This window comes from Nomascus leucogenys, chromosome 6 (assembly GCF_006542625.1).
Source record: "Nomascus leucogenys isolate Asia chromosome 6, Asia_NLE_v1, whole genome shotgun sequence".
NCBI lineage: Eukaryota > Metazoa > Chordata > Mammalia > Primates > Hylobatidae > Nomascus > Nomascus leucogenys.
In genome coordinates, this window is record NC_044386.1 from 95,895,754 (window position 1) to 95,913,908 (window position 18,155).

Here is an 18,155-nt window from a genome sequence, read left to right on the forward strand (position 1 = left end):
TGTTATATCTTCCCGTGGATTTGATATTCTATTAATAGGCAATGCCTCTTTGCATCTACTAATACAGTGATATTAAATTCTACTTTGATATTAATACAGCTACTTCTTAACGCTTACTATGTATGTCTTTTTATCCAATTTCAACCTGTATTTATATGGGTTTGGTCTTTATATTTTAAATGCATTTCATGTAGATAGAGCACATGGTTAGGTCTTTTTATCCATTCCAATGATTTCTGCCTTGTAACCGGAGGGCTTTACACACTTTTTTTTTTTTTTTTTAGACAGAGTCTTGCTCGGTCACCCAGGCTGGAGTGCAGTGGCACAATCTCGGCTCACTGCAACCTCCGCCTCCCAGGTTCAAGCGATTCTCCTGCCTCGGCCTCCCAAGTAGCTGGGACTACGGGTGCCTGCCACCATGCCCAGCTAATTTTTTTGTATTTTTAGTAGAGATGGGTTTCACTGTATTAGCCAGGATGGTCTCAATCTCCTGACCTTGTGATCCGTCGGCCTCGGCCTCCCACAGAGCTGGGATTATAGGCATGAGCCACCATGCCCAGCTGGCTTTACACATTTAATTATTGACACACTGGGTTTAGGTCTACTGTTTTATTATTTCTTTTCTGTTTGTCCCCTCTGTGTTTTATTCTCTAATTCCTCTTTTCGTTTCTTCTTTTGGAATATTTGAATACATTTTAGAATCCTATTTTAATTTACCATTGGCTTCTAAGTTATTTTGCTAGTGGTTGCTTGAAGGAGTTACAATACACAACCTTAACTTCTCACAGTCTCCTTAAGCTGGTATTGTAGCACTATGTGTAAAGTGTAAAAAGCTTGTAAGCTCATGGGTTCATTTTCTGTCCTTCCCATTCTCCATATTATAATAATATGCAGTACACTTTACATATGTCATAACCTCACAGAACGAAATGAAAAATTTAACTTTTGAAGTAAAATTTAACTTTTAAAGTAAAAATTTAAAGTAAAATTTAACTATCACATGTATTTTTTAAAATTTTAAAATAAATATAGAGTCCGTTTCCACTGCTCTTTATCATTTCCTGAAGATAGAAATTTTCACTGGGTATCATTTCCCTTCAGCCTGAAGAACTTCCTTTAGCATTTCTAGTAGTGCAGGTCTGCTGTCAACAAATTCTCTGAGGTATACATGTATTTAATATGAAAATGTATTTATTTCACATTTATTCTTGAAGGATATTTTGACGGATATAGAATTCCAGATTGATGTTTGTTTCTTCTTTAAGCACTCTAAAGATGCTCACTGTCTTCTGGCCTCTGCTAAGAAGCCATCATATGAATTATTTACCTATATGAAATTTGTCTACTTTCAAGATACTCTCTTTATATATTCTCTCACTATATATTCTCCTTATAGATATATATACACGCACACATATACACCCACACATACAGACTCCACATACTCCATTGTGTGTGTGTGTGCGTGTATATAAAGGGAAAAAGAGAAAAATTATACATGTAGAGAGAGAAAATCATATATATATAGAGAATATTTTGAAAGTGTATATATACACACACACACATATATATATCCACAAATACAAACATACACACACATACACATATATATACACACATATATACACACACACTTTTAGCAGTTTGACTATGATTTGCCTAGCTTGATTTTCTTTGTATTTAGCCTTTTTGGAGTTTCTGAGCTTCTCTTTTGTTTCTAGCTTTAAAAAACCAATATATAATATTTGTATATTTCATGGAGTACATGTGGTATTTTGGTCATGTGTAATGATCAAGTCAGGATATTTAGGGCATCTATTACCTCAAGTATTTATCATTTCTAGGTGCTGGGAACATTTCACGACCTGTCTTCCAGCTATTTTGAAATATACAATACATTGTTGTAAACTACAGTCACCCTACTCTGCTATTGAACACTGGAACTTATTCCTTCTATTTAACTGTATGTTTGTATCCATTAACCAATCTCTCTTTATCTGCCCATCACCATACACCCTTTCCAGGCCTCTAATAATAACTAGCTTTCTACTCTCTTATCTCCATAGGATCAACTTATTTATTTATTTACTTTTTGAGACAAGGTTTCATTCTGTTGCCCAAGCTGGGATGCAGTGGCATAATCAAGGCTCACTGCAGCCTTGACCTCCTGGGCTCAAGCAATCCTCTCATCTCAGCCTCCCAGGTAGCTGGGACTACAGGCATGTGCCACCACGCCTGGCAAATTCTTTTTTATTTTTTGTAGAGATGGAGTCTTACTATGTTGCCAAGGCTGGTCTCAAAACTCCTGGGCTCAAGTGACCCTCCTGCCTCGGCCTTCCAAATTGCTGGGCTTGCAGGAATGAGCCACTGTGCCTGGCTGAATTAAACTTTTTTTAGCTCCCACATGAGTCAGAACATGTGGTATTTGTCTTTTTGTGCCTCGCTTATTTCACTTGACATAACGACTTCCAGTTCCATCTAGGTTTTTGCAAATGACAGGATGTCATTCTTTTCTATGGCTAAGTAGTATTCCATTATGTGTGTTTGCATATATACATTATTCTATATATATTCTAACTGGAGTAAGATGACATCTCATTGTGGTTTTGATTTGCATTCTCTTGATGATTAGCGACGTTCAGCAGTTTTTCATATACCTGTTGGCTATCTGTATGTCTTCTGTGAAATATCTATTCACGTCTTTTGCTCACTTTTTAATGGAATTATTAGGGTTTTTTTTTTTTTTTGCTGTTGTATACTCTGGATATTAGTTGCTTGTTGGATGAATAGTCTGTAAATATTTTCTCCCTTTCAACAGTTTGTCTCTTCACTCTGTCGATCGTTTCCTTTGCTGTGTAGAAGGTTTTTAGTTTAATATAGTCCATTTGTCTATTTTTATTACCTGTACTTCTGAGGTCTTAGCTATAAAATCTTTGCCTAATGTCCAGCAGAGTTTCCCCTGTGTTTTCTTCTAGCAGTTATATAATTTTAGACTTTGGTTTAGGTCTGTAATTCATTTTGGGTTGATTTTTGTACATGGTGAGAGATAGGGGTCTAGTCTCATTATTCTGCATGAGGTTATCCAGTTTTCCCAGCACCACTTACTAAAGAGGGTGTCCATTCCCCAATGTATGTTCTTGGCATCCTGTCAAAAATCAGATGGCTGTAAATAAGTGGATTTATTTCTGGGTTCTCTTTTCTGTTCCATCGATCTGTATGGCTGTTTTTATACCAACATTATGCTGTTTTGGTTACTGTGGCCTTGTAATATACGATTTTTTTCTGTTTCTATGAAAAATGAAATTGGCATTTTGATAGGGATTGCACTGAATCTGTAGGTTTCTTTAGGTAGTATAGTCATTTTATTACATTAATTATTCTGATCTATGAGCATGGATATCTCCTGGGTCCTCATCAGTTTCTTTCTCAGTGTTTTGTAGTTTTCCTTGTAGATGTCTGTCACCTTTTTGGCTAAATTTATTCCTAAGAATTTTATTTTTATAGCTATTATAGAAGGGATTGCCTTCTTAATTTTTCAGCTATTTCATCATTGGTGTATAGAAATGTTACTGATTTTTATAAGTTGATTTTGTATTCTGCAACTTTACTGAATTCATTTATCAGATCTAAGAGTTTTTTGGTGGAGTCTTGGTTTTTCTAAATATAAGATCATGCCATCTGCAAATGGGGACAATTTAACTTCCTTTTCTGAGCTTCTTGAATCTGCATATTTATGTCTTTTGCTAAAACTGGAAAATATTTTAGCCATTATTTTTTACAAAAAAATGTTCATGTCTCATTCTCTCTCTTCTCCTTTTGGATATCCAGTGATATGTATGTTACACTGTTTGATACTGTCTCATAAGTCTCTAAGCTCTGTTCCCTTTTAAATTCTCTTTCCATTCTTCAGACTACATTAATTCCTATTGATGTAACTTCAAGTTTAATGACCCTTTCCTCTGCCATCTCCAACCTGCTGTTAAACCCATCTACTGAATTTTTAAAAATTTAAAACTTTTGGTAAGCAATTTTAGGCTTCTCCTAGCTTTCCTTAATGTTAATATCCTACACAACTACAGCACAATTACCAAAACCAGAAAATTAACACTGGCTCAAAACAATGAACTTATCTACAGACCTTATAAGAGTTTTGCCAGTTTCCCCACTAATATTCTTTTTTTCAGTCCAGGATCCAATCCAAGATTCCACAATGAATTGTCATACCTCTTTAGTCTCCTCTAATATGTTTTTCAGTCTTTATTTTTGAAATAGCTTTGGTTAGTTATTTTGTAAAATGCCCCTTAATTTTTGGTCTGATGTTTTCTCATAATTTGATGGTGGTTATGCACTTTTGGCAAGAATATCACAGAAGTGATGCTGTGAACTTGTAAACATGTATTATCATCAGAGGGTACTGATGTTGACATAGCAACATCAGTAGTAGTGATGTTAGTTTTGATAACTTGGTTACAGTGATGTCTACTAAGGTTTTCACTGTGAAGTTACTATTCCCCCCCCCCTTTTTTTTTTACAAAAAAGATTATTTTGTGGGAAATTATTTTGAGATTATGCAAATATCCTCTTTCTCATCATACATATGTCCACTAATTTTTGCATCCATTGATGATTCTCTCCTGAAATATTTACTACTTTGGTTTTTGCCTAATGGTGATTTTTCTGTTTTTCATCATTCTTTCTCATTAATTCATATAGTAAGTTTTTTATTTCAGGTATTGTATTTTCTAGTTTTTAAATTTCTGTTTGATTCTTTATTATGTTTTTACTTCTGCGATATTTCATATCCTTCATTATCAGCACATTTTTCTTTCTGTCATTGAGCTGAGTCATAAAGTTGTTTTAATATCCTTGTTTGGTAATTCTAACATCTTTGTCATCTCGGGATTGGCCTCTGTTAATTGCCTTAACTCTTGAAAATAGTGCACATCTTCTTTCTCTTTATGTCAAGAAATCCCAAACACTGTGAATGCTATGTCATGAAGAATCTGGATTCTGCTATATTTCTCTTACAGGTGTTGATATATTCTTTTTAAAGTAGCCATTTGACTTTGTTGGACTCAAACTGCAAAACTCTACTAGTGAATAGCAGATCAAATCTCAGTTTAGTTCTTTTGTCTTTAGCTGAGTTACATGGAGTTGTCTCATACATGTACAGTATATTCAGAATCATGCAGATATTTGTAAATACTTAGGGGATACCCCTTTGTAGCTTTTCTCCTCCTGAATATCCTCCTAACATTCTAGCACTTGTCTTTGCCCTGAATTCTGTCCTCTGGTTCTTCAGGATAAAAAGATTGTGGATTTTCTATTGAGTTCTAGCCAGCCCATGTGGCACCAACTGTAGACTGCCCTCTGGTTCTTCAGGATAAAAAGATTGTGGATTTTCTATTGAGTTCTAGCCAGCCCATGTGGCACCAACTGTAGCCTGCCCTCATGCTGAAAGCCATACAACCAGGAAACTTACCCAAAGCTGTTCCTTTCTTCCAAGTGACTATTCCCATCAGGATCTGCTTTTCATTGGTCCTTAGTACCTTTCAGGTATTTGTTTTCACATACTTTTTTTTTATTATTATACTTTAGGTTTTAGGGTACATGTGCACAATGTGCAGGTTTGTTACATATGTATCCATGTGCCATGTTGTTTTGCTGCACCCATTAACTCGTCATTTAGCATTAGATATATCTCCTAATGCTGTCCCTCCCCCCTCCCCCCACCCCACAACAGTCCCCGGAGTGTGATGTTCCCCTTCCTGTGTCCATGAGTTCTCATTGTTCAGTTCCCACCTATGAGTGAGAACATGCGGTGTTTGGTTTTTTGTCCTTGCGATAGTTTACTTAGAATGATGGTTTCCAGCTTCATCCATGTCCCTACAAAGGACATGAACTCATCATTTTTTATGGCTGCATAGTATTCCATGGTGTATATGTGCCACATTTTCTTTTTTTTTTTTGAGACGGAGTCTCGCTCTGTCGCCCAGGCTGGAGTGCAGTGGCGCAGTCTCGGCTCACTGCAAGCTCCACCTCCCAGGTTCAGGCCATTCTCCTGCCTCAGCCTCTCCGAGTAGCTGGGACTACAGGCGCCCGCCACCACGCCCGGCTAATTTTTGTATTTTTAGTAGAGACGGGGTTTCACTGTGGTCTCGATCTCCTGACCTCGTGATCCACCCGCCTCGGCCTCCCAAAGTGCTGGGATTACAAGCGTGAGTCACCGTGCCAGGCCTATATGTGCCACATTTTCTTAATCCAGTCTATCGCTGTTGGACATTTGGGTTGGTTCCAACTCTTTGCTATTGTGAACAGTGCCGCAATAAACATATGTGTGCATGTGTCTTTATAGCAGCATGATTTATAGTCCTTTGGGTATATACCCAGTAATGGGATGGCTGCGTCAAATGGTATTTCTAGTTCTAGGTCCCTGAGGAATCGCCACACTGACTTCCACAATGGTTGAACTAGTTTACAGTCCCACCAACAGTGTAAAAGTGTTCCTATTTCTCCACATCCTCTCCAGCACCTGTTGTTTCCTGACTTTTTAATGATGGCCATTCTAACTGGTGTGAGATGGTAGCTCACTGTGGTTTTGATTTGCATTTCTCTGATGGCCAGTGATGATGAGCATTTTTTCATGTGTTTTTTGGCTGCATAAATGTCTTCTTTTGAGAAGTGTCTGTTCATGTCCTTTGCCCACTTTTTGATGGGGTTGTTTGTTTTTCTCTTGTAAATTTGTTTGAGTTCATTGTAGATTCTGGATATTAGCCCTTTGTCAGATGAGTAGGTTGCAAAAATTTTCTCCCATTCTGTAGGTTGTCTGTTCACTCTGATGGTAGTTTCTTTTGCTGTGCAGAAGCTCTTTAGTTTAATGAGATCCCATTTGTCAATTTTGGCTTTTGTTGCCATTGCTTTTGGTGTTTTAGACATGAAGTCCTTGCCCACGCCTATGTCCTGAATGGTACTGCCTAGGTTTTCTTGTAGGATTTTAATGGTTTTAGGTCTAACATTTAAGTCTTTAATCCATTTTGAATTAATTTTTGTATAAGGTGTAAGGAAGGGATCCAGTTTCAGCTTTCTACATATGGTTAGCCAGTTTTCCCAGCACCATTTATTAAATAGGGAATCCTTTCCCCATTTCTTGTTTTTGTCAGGTTTGTCAAAGATCAGATAGTTGTAGATATGCGGTATCATTTCTGAGGGCTCTGTTCTGTTCCATTGATCTATGTCTCTGTTGTGGTACCAGTACCATGCTGTTTTGGCTACTGTAGCCTTGTAGTATAGTTTGAAGTCAGGTAGCGTGATGCCTCCAGCTTTGTTCTTTTGGCTTAGGATTTGTTGTCTGCAGGAGGGTCAGTCCGATAGGAGCTTATTCATCCATAACTGAAGCAGAACTGGGTCATCTTCTATGATGTGGATTCTTTCAAATTTGATAATACTTGCTTATGGCTTAGTGAATAATTCTTATAAATCTTCCATATGTGCTTATAGAGAATATATATTCTCTAATGTTGTACATGTGCATTAAACTGTTGTTTTACTGAAACCTTTTACACCTTTAATAATTTTGTTTATCTATCAGTATTTGTAAGCAGTGTGACATATCTTTTACACTGATGAAGGTACAAGTGTCAGCTGCTCCCTCAAGTAGTCATTTAATTATTTTAGGTGATAGTGATAATGGTGGTGAGGATACTATTTCATATGAATGTAGTACAAAGGCAATCTGAGTTAAGATATGGCCCATGTTCTTTTATCAGCTGAATTCTGAATGTAGCTTTGAGAGTAAAGCTCCATACACACAACATCCCTTAACTGTTCCCACCAACTTTAAAAATGGGCAGTCTGTTAAGTAAAATAATAGAAAGTTAACTTAGGATTTAGGAGACCTGAATTTGCATCCCAGTTATAGTGGTAACAGGCTGTAGAACTTGGGCAAGTATCCAACCCCACATATCTCCCATCCCTCTCCTCTTTTGAAGTCCATTATCCTCACCTATAAAACAAGTGGACTGAAATAGACTACATACTATGAAGACCTCCTCTCCAGTTTTGAAATTCTGTGTCAATAAGACATATGGCACAGGAGACATAAACAGAGTTCACACTTTAGTTGAAGGAAAAGGCAACGTGTCCTAGATATGCTGAGCAAGTACCATACTATATAGTGAGGAAAGAAGGAAACAAGATGCAACTGGAAGAGTACTGTTACCTGTAGTGTTGAGGGATTTTTGCTCCCATGTAATTAACTATGGAGTCTATGTTCTGGCAATTCAATATAAAGAAACAATGTGGCGAATGGAGAGTTCCAGGCCTTGCTGCTGTAATGAAAATCAACAGGCACCTGGATGGCTCTGCACATGACTAAGTGAAAAACAATCCCCTTGCTGTAAGGTTGCACTTAGATTTCCTTTGTTTGTATCCAGGGCTTTCTTGTCACCTTCTGAAGAGCTCACCAGCAGCCTCTCTGATTCAACAGTATCATATCAATTATTTAAGATTAGTACATCGCTTTTCAATTAACAATCTCCTTGGCTCCCAAAAATACATACACACAATTTATCAGTGTATTCATTAAATATTTCATAAGGAACAGGTCACTATGAATTAAAAATAAGATGGCTAATAAAATATTTAATGCCTTTTAAAATGCAATGAAACATCAAGAAATTATAAATCTTTTAATTAAGTGCTTTTTCAGTATATCTTACCAAAGTAATACTATTAAACTTATAAAATTAAAGTCACAAAATTGTTGCTTTGTTTCATTTCTCAACTTAAGAAAATGAGGACACATCAATTTAGCTTATAGGAAGGGAAGTCCTGGTCAGGGACTCAGAAGACCAGGGTCCAGGTCATGGTTCTGCCACTAGGTAGCTCTGTGATCCTTTTCCACATCTCAATTTGCTCATCAGTATATTGGACTGTTTAGATCTTGCCCAACATTAAAAGCTTATCCATCTATTTTCACAGCACTCAGTAGTACTTTCACTGGTCTTTTTTTTTTTTGTAAAAAGACATATAACTTTTCTTTATCAATTTTTAGGTGCATATTACAATATTGTTAACTATATTTACATTGTTGTAAAATGGATCTCTAGAACTTTTTCATCTCACTTGACTGAAACGCTAAACCTATTAAACAACTCTGCTTCCCCCTCCCCTTGGTCCCTGGCAACCACCCTTTGTTTCTATGAGGTTGATTCTTTTAGATATGTCATTTAAATAGAATCATGCAGTATTTCTGTTTTTGTAACTGGCTTATTTCACTTATAGCGTCATCAAGGTTTATACATTATAGCATATGACAGAATTCCCTTCTTTTTTAAGGTTAATATTCCATTGTTTGTACAGTAGTCCCTCAGTATACACAGGGGATTGGTTCAGTGCTCCCTGTGTATACCCAAATCTGCATATTCTCAAGTCCTGCAGTCAGCTCTGTGGAAGCTGCATATATGAAAAGTCAGTCCTACATATGTGTGGGTTTTGTATCCCATGGAGACTGCATTTTTGATCCATGTTTGCTTGAAAAAAAAACTATGCATAAATAGACCTATGCAGTTCAAACTTGTGTTGTTTAAGAGTCAATTGTATATGCCACATTTTCTTTATCCACTCATTTGTTGATGAATATTTAGGTATTTCCACCTCTTGCCTCTTGTGAATAATGCTGAGGTGAACATGGCAGTGCAGATATCTATTCAAGACCCCAATTTTAATTATTTTGAATAAATACCCAGAAGCAGGATTGATGAATCATATGGTAGTTCTGTTTTTAATTTTTTTGAGGAACTTCCATACTTTTTTCCTTAGTGGCTGCACCAAAAGTGCACAACATTTGCAATTTCACCACACTCCTACCAATACTTATTTTCTGATTTGTTTTATAACAGCCATCTTAACAGGTATGAGGTGATATCTCATTGTGGTTTTGATTTGCATTTTCACAGTGATTAGTGATTTTGGTCATCTTTTCATATATCTGTTGTTCAACTGTATATTTTCTTTGAAGAAATGTCTATTTAAGCCCTTTGCTCATTTTTAATTGATTATCATATATTTTTGCTATTGAGTTGTAGTTCTTCATATATTTTGGATATTAACTTCTGACTTATTCCATTTGAGCTGCTGTAACAAAATACTGTTATAAACAACAAACAGAAATTTATTTCTCACAGTTCAGGAAGTTAGGAAGTCCTGAGATCAAGATGCTGGCAGAAGTGGTGCTTTCTGGTTCATAGAAGGCGCTTTCCAGCTGTGACCTCACCTGACAGAAGGGGCAAGGCAGCTTTCTGGGGCATCTTTTATAAGGGTTCTGATCGTATTCATGAGGGCTTTGCCCTCATGATGGAATCACCTTTCAAAGGCTCCTCCTCCTAATTCCATCACAGTGGTGATTAGGTTTCAACATATGAATTCTGGGGACACAAACATTCAGCCCACAGCACCCTTTATCAGACATATGGTTTACAAATATTTTCTTTCATTCTGTACATTGCCTTTCTGCACTGTTGTGTCCTCTGATGTGGAAGCTTTTTAGTTTAATGTAATCTCATTTATCCATTTTTGGCTTTTGTTGCCCCTGCTTGTCATATGCAATAAATCACAGTCAAGATCAATGTTACGAAGGTTTTCCCCTATGTTTTAATTTGGAGTTTTTTTTTAGTTCAAGTCTTACATTTAAGTGTTTAATCAGTGTTGAGTTTATTTTTGTGTATGGTGTTAAGATAAGGGTCCAATATCATTCTTTCGCATGTGGATATCCAGTTTTCCCAACACAATTTATTGAAGACTATCTTTTTCCTGCTGTGTATTCCTGGCAATCTTGTCAAAGATCAGTTAATTGGCACTTTGAATATATCCCTCCACTCCCTTCTGGCCTGCAGGGTTTCTGCTGAGAAATATGTTGATAGTCTGATGTGTGTTCCCTAGTACACGACAAGTCACTTTTTTCTTGTTTTCAAAATTCTCTTACTGTCTTTGAGAGTTTGATAATTTTATTATAATGTGTCTTGGTGTGTGTTTCTTTATGTTGAAAGATCAACATAAAGAATTTGGGGTCCTTTAGTCTTCTTGAATCTGGACGTCCATTTTCTTTCCCAGATTTGGGAAGTTTTGGGTCATTATTTAAGTAAACTTTCTGCCCATTCCTTTCTCTCTTCTTCTTGTGAACTTTCCATAATCTGTATATGGGTTGGCTTGATGGTATGCCACAAATCCCTTAGGCTTTCATCACTCTTTCTCATTCTTTTTCTTTTTGTTCCTCTGGGTGGATAATGTCAAATAACTTGTCTTGAGTTTGCTGTTTCTTTCTTCTGCTTGACTGAGTCTGCTGTTGAACCCCTATTGTGAATTTTTCAGTGTAGTTATTGTATTCTTCAGTTCCAAAATTGGTTGGTTCCTTTTTTTTTTTTATTTTCTGCCTCTTTGTTGATATTCTCATTTTGCTCATGCATTGTTACCTTGAGCTCATAGAGCATCTTTATGAGGGCCATTTTCAATTCTTTGTCAGGTAATTCATGTCTTTGTTTCTTTAGGATTGGTTTGTGAAGATTTATTTTGCTCCTTTCTTCGGGCCATGTTTCCCTGTTGCTTCTACGTCTTGAAAGCTTTGTTGGGATCTGTGCACTTGACAAAAAAAGCCACTTCTTCCAGTCTTTATGAACTGCTTTTGTAGTATGGAAAACCCTCACTAATGAGCTCAGCTACAGGTTCTGGGGGGCCTCTGAAAACTTTGGGGGGGGGATACAACTTCTCTAGGCCGATGTATGCAATTTCTCAACTAGAGATGCTTGCTGCTTTCTTATTCAAGTGATCATAATCTCTTCCTTCCTCTGGTATCTGTCTTTAGCACTGTGATATGGTTTGGATTTGCATCCATGCCCAGATGTCATGTTGAATTCTAACCTTCAATGTTGGAGGAAGGGCCTGGTGGGAGGTGACTGGATCATGGGGGCAGATTTCCCCCTTGCTGTTCTTGTGATAGTGAGTTTTCACAAGATTGGTTGTTTAAAAGTGTGCAGCATCTCCTCCTTCACTCTCCTCCTCCTTCTCCAGCCATGTAAAATGTACCTGCTTCCCCTTCATCTTCTGCCATGATTGTAAGTTTCTCAAGGACTGTATAGCCTACAGAACTGTGAGTCAATTAAACCTCTTTTCTTTATAAATTACCCAGTCTCACGGGGTTCTTTATAGCAGTGTGAAAACAGACTAATACACATTGCACGTTCTCTAGTTTTATGGCAGCAAGCCTCCCTGTTCTTTGTTGTTCTCAGCAGTATCCAAAGTATGCTAGCCCCAAGTCAGGCAAGACAGATAGCAGTCTCTCAGGCAGCCTTCCAAAAAGCTGGGATATTGTACACATGCTCCACTCTTCTCTCTCCCTCCCAGAGGAGAAGCTGAGAGGTGGGGTGTCTTTTTTTTTTTGTTTTGTTTTAAGACAGGATCTCACTCTGTTGCCGAGACTAGAGCGCAGTGGCACAATCATGGCCTACTGTAGCTTTGAACTCCTGGGTTCAAAGTATTCAAGGTATGATCAAATTAAACTTCTTCCCCCAAATCTTCCCAATTCCCCAAGTCAGAATGTATTCATTCATTCATCAAATACTGCACAAGCACCTATTATGTGCTAGGTACTCTATTAGGTTGTCTGAGCTATGTTGTAGCTCTGATAACATTATAGAACTTCTCATAGCTTCCTATAGTCATTAATATTTGCATATGCAATTTCTTCCTTCCTTAACTGTGGACTTCTAGAGTGATGGAACTGTGTCCAATTCACCTCTGTAATCCAGGCATCTGTACAATGCTTTGGAAATAGTAATTAAAATGAAATACAAGAGTACCAAAACAAACTCCAAGTGGCTAGAAGAAAAATGTCTCCTAAACCATCTGGGTTTGCTAAACATAACCAGAAAGACAATAGTACCTGATGATAATCAGTTGTCTTATAAATAACACCAGATCACAATTAATTAGCTTCTTTTATGCTTTTTTCTATTCTTGTTGGAAAATGTATTGACAACTATTTTTTAATCCCTTATTTAAAGGATACTAATAAGTCAGTGGTCCATATTTCAGTTACATGTACATTAAAACCAGTTAGCAAGAAAAATGAAAATACACTCAAGTGAATTTCAGAAACATAAAAATCACCATCACCAACCACCCCAAACCAGGAAACACATCCTCCTTTACTCACTGCCACAAACCCAGTCACAGCAACAGTAAAATTGACAGCGATAAAATAAAGAGCCCAAAAGGAATGAAAAAACTCAGAAAGTGCCATGTATAAGAAAAAAAAGGATAAAATGTGTTTGGCAAACTAATGTCCCAGGATCCCAGTTCCAAACTGAGCAAAATTCATGGGCAGAATAAACATAGAATGTGGTCAAATCCATTGAGAGATTAAAAGCTTTTCTGAGGTCAAGAAACCTTGGGTTACAACGAAGGTTATTCAAAGGGAACTAGGGCTTTATTATGCAAAGGGAACTAGGGCTTTCAAAGAAGAAGAAAATGATCAAGGTACCCACCAGCTCCAGGCCCACGGTTGGTACTTAATAAATGAGAGCTATTATGAGGAGCTGAGAACTAACTCAAATGTCCCTCTTTTGTGATGTCCCAGGGAGGATCACTGAATATCTTTCTCTGTGCTCCCATAGTACTCTATACAGGCTGCCATCATATCATTTACTGTATGTACTAGGGTCCGAATCCTGTGTCCGTCCCAAATTCACATGTTGGAATATAATGCTTAATGTGATGATATCTGGAGACAGGGCCTGTGGGAGGTAATTTGGTCATAAGAATGGAATCCTCATGAATGGGATTAGTGTCCTTATAAAAAGAGGCCAGAGAATTAGCTTGCACTCTTTTCACCACCTGGGGATAAAGTGACAAGTCAGCAGTTTGCAACCTGGAAGAGGGCCCTCACCATAACCTGTGGTGGTACTTTGATCTTGAACTTCCAGACTACAGAATGTGAGAAATAAATTACTGTTGTTTATAAGCCACCCAGTGTATGGTATTTTGTAATAGCAGCCTGGACTAAGACAATATGTCATCTATATTATGACACATGACATCTATACATATGCAGAACCAAGATTCTTTCTTTAAGTCTTCTTGTTCATTCCCTCACATTTCAAATGCCATTCTCTTTCATTACTTGTTCTGTTCAAAGTAATGTCTCTTCTTCCACCACCAACATAGAATAAGCTTCATGGAGTAAATTCTTCCAGATGACGCAGTATGAAATGATAGGAGAGCATGAAGTTTTTTTTTTCATTCTTGTTTTGAAATAATTTTAAGTAAACAAATATGTTGCAAAAATAGAGCATTCCTTTAACCCAGTGTCCCTTACTGTTAAACATCCTACAAAAACATAGTATAATAATGGAAAGGAGGAAATTAACATTGAGCCAATAAAACAGACTATTCTATAGATCTTACTTGAATTTCCAAGTTTTCCCATTGATGTCATTTTTCTGGTCCAGGATCATACATTACATTTAATTGTTATGTCTCCTTAGTCTCTCCCCTTCTGTGACAGTTCCTCACTTTTTCCTTGTCTTTTATGATATTGATGTTTTTGAAAAATATTAGTCAGTTATTGTGCAGAATGTCCCCCAACTTGGGTTTGATACACCTAGGTCTGATTCTTGGCTTTCTGACTTAATACCTATGTAGCCTTGGGCAAGTCAACCTCTCTGGGACCCAAGTTTCCTCATCTGTGAAATGGAATAGTAATACTGACTTTAAGAGGCCGTTTTTAAAACTAAATGAAGCAAATATATTAAAATGCCTGGGATATAAGGCCATACAACAAATGTTATCTTTTCTCCTTGTGCAGCCTTTCAAATATTTCTGATAGAATTTTTTTTTTGCTAAAATATCTCACTCGTATTTTAATGCCTTATTTTTTAGACAAAATCATATATCATGTAGGCTTTGATTGATGACTCATTATCATCACTATAAAAAGCCATTGTACTGCGCAACAGTTCCAGATCTGTATTTTTGTTTGCTTTCCCTTATTGCTATTCCCTCTCAATGTCAATATGTCTGACTGTAAGGGCTTCATAATTCCATTTCTGATTTTCAGCTTGTGATGTATCAAAATTCATTTATTCACCCACACATACATACAATGATGTAGTGAATCTACTAAGTGCCAGGTCATATGTTAGAATCTTGGAGATAGTGATAACTTACTTCCTGTCCTCATCAATTTTATGGCTAGTGGGGAAAACTGACAAGACAATAGTTAAATACAGTTCAATGTGATCAATTCTATCAGAGATGTAATGCTTAAGATCACATAAGAAGTATACTTAACCTGAATTTGGGGAAAGAGTCAGGCTGGGGAAGATTTCATGAAGAAGGTAACATTAAGCCTTGGTAAAGGACTGTAAAATGCATAGGAATTAACCAGATAGAGGCAATAGCTTGTAGTTTAAGGAAGAGTTACTAGAACTGTGTGCTGAGTAAAAGTACATCAGTTCTGAAAAATAAATCTCTTGTGTTATAAACTTGCAGCTTGAGAGCTATTTTGTGCCAATACCTCAGGGGCTTAGAAACTTCACCAGGAAACTCCTGGCGACTGCAGTTGACATACTTAAACCTTTGGCTATTACACTGAGCTTACCTCTTTCAACATCTGTAAACTGAAGTAAAATTTAAGGTGAAAATTGGCTGCTTGTTCCCATTTCAACAATATAACAAGTTTTCCCCTTTCTAACAGAGGAGTTTTCTTTTCTAAAATAATCTAAATATCCATCAAAAAGTCCTCTTAAATTGACCCTTTTAACTCAACCTGGCAAGAGAGGTTTTGAGGCTTTCCTAACGTTCTTCCTTTCTACAGTACTAATTCCTGTGGCTTTAGAGGTTTGGCTTTGCATCCAACTGATTCCAAAGCCCCAGTCTAACTAGGTAAATCTGTAACCTTAGCAAGTGTTATAAGTCTATTATCCATTAAATATTGGAACTTAAAAGAATCCAATGCAAAAATTTCAAATTATTAATAAATTTGTCTGCCAGTCTCTATTCTCACAGTCATCTTCACTTCCTTCTTTTTTTTTTTTTTTTTCATCTGGAGAGTAAATAAGTTGAATTCTTTTAGTTTTCTCCACAGGGACTATTTCTCAAACCTTAACTGCTTCTAACTCAAAGCAATAATATTACATACCGTCAACTGGTGTATCAGGAGGTCCATTAAGAAGGTAATCTTGTTACTAAACAGAACATCAGTGCAGTTTTCTGAACAGTTATTGCAGGTGAGGTTGTAAACATTGATTGCATTGCAGAGAGACCTAAAAGAAGGAGAAAAACACCATTTATAAAACCCGAGCAGCTCTTCTTTAAACAATTAAAAATACATAAAACGAATGGTACGAAGGCAACAGGCATGAGATGGAAGTCACTCTAAAAACCAAGCCAAATACTATTAGGTGCAAGGCCCATCAGCTAGATATAAAAGCTTATAATTTTCACCCAAAGCCCAGGGTTCACTGGTACCTAATGACTCTTACTAATTTCTATTAGCTGCAGTTGCAGATAATGGAAACATATTTTACTAGTCTATGACAGTTTCTGAATACTCTAAGACTAGATGTTATCTAGGAACTTTGGTTCTAGAAATAATACCCAGAAAAAAAAGGAAAAGGGCTCTATCAAAGCTTCTGTTGCCAGATCTCCTGGTCCAGGATAAGAAAGATCATGGAAGAAGAGGGCACCCATAAGGAGAAACTGGAGGCTCTCCACGTAAGATAAGACCCTGGAGTTCTAGGAAGCGGACACCACACTGCTTGGAGGCGGCGCATGGATGAGTGCCTGAGCAGATGAGGACATCTTTCCCAGAGTGTAAAAACTGGCCTGCGTGGGCCCAAACAGTTTAAGATCAACTGATCAAAGAAATGTTTTTCTCTAGGAGGTTAAAAAAATATGCTGAAAACACTATAAAGCCCCCAGAGCCTGAGCAATGTGAAGAAGGGGCAAGAACGACCCCAGCGTGACCAAAGTCTGCCTGCTGCTGCATTCCTGCATTCATGGCCTATGTCCTGCTGCATCACTGCCACACCCAAGAAAAAGCTGAAGGGGATGCTAAAGGCGATAGAGCCAAGGTGAAGAACAAACCAGAGAAGATCCGCAAGGTTGTCTGCTTAACCTGCTCCTCCGAAGCCAGAGCCCAACCTTAAAAAGTCCCCTGCGAAGGAGAGAGAGGAGGTACCCAAAAGGAAAAAGGAAAATGCTGACACTAGCAGGGAGGGGAATAACCCTGCAGAAAATGAAGATGCCAAAACAGACCAGGCACAGAAAGCTGAAGGTGCTGGAGATGCCAAGTGAAGCGTGTGCATTTTTGGTGACTGTGTACTTCTGGTGACTGTATAGTTTGAAATACTATTTTTATCAAGTTTTATAAAAATGCAAAATTTGTTTTACTGTTTTTTACTCCTGCCTCAGCTTCCCCAGTAGCTGGGATTACAGGAACCTGCCACCATACCCAGCTAATTTTTGTATTTTTAGTAGAGACGGGGTTTCACCACGTTGGCCAGGCTGGTCTCGAGCTCCTGACCTCAGGTGATCCACCCGCCTCGGCCTCTCAAAGTGAACTACCATGCCTGGCCTTGTTTTACTTTTTCAAAGCTATGTCGTTAGTGCACAGAACGCTTTATTGTTGTATTGTGGGGAAGGGTCATAGGTCACTAATAGAATGTCTCTGATGCTGGATTGATGTGGGGAAAACACCTTTCCCTTTCCATTTTGAGAGACTTCTTCTTGATTCCCAGGAGGAGGGATTCCATGACTCTGAGACATGTAGCCACCTTGGCACAAATCCTTTGTGGTATGAAAAAAAAAATTAGTTGTTATGTCCTCTTCTCCCTTGTCATCTTCAACATAGACTTAACTCCCTTAAACCCAAACTCTGTTGGGCCCTGACCCTCCAGTAATGGTTACCAGTGTGTCAGGCAATCAGACTTTCCAGTGGTGCCACTGAGATGGAGCCCCCCAAAAAGAGTAGAGTTTCCATTTCTAGATTGTGGATTTTCAGATTTTCAGATAAATTCTGCCATTTTTATTTCATTTCCTGGAAGTCAGGGTCAGTTCATGAAAAGCTGTTAAACAACATGCTAAAGGTGAAATGTCAACCC

The 18,155-nt window shown here is 37.6% G+C and overlaps 1 protein-coding gene across 8 annotated transcripts in view; it reads right to left on the reverse strand.

Annotated features, from left to right (window-relative positions):
* SCAPER (S-phase cyclin A associated protein in the ER) overlaps window positions 1–18,155 on the reverse strand; it is a 562,100-nt gene that overhangs the window by 111,283 nt on the left and 432,662 nt on the right. For all 8 annotated transcript variants that reach the window (XM_030814840.1, XM_030814838.1, XM_030814836.1 and 5 more), the window contains one exon: window positions 16,193–16,316. In XM_030814840.1, coding sequence (XP_030670700.1) covers window positions 16,193–16,316 — 124 coding nt within the window. The remainder of the gene's footprint in view (window positions 1–16,192; window positions 16,317–18,155) is intronic.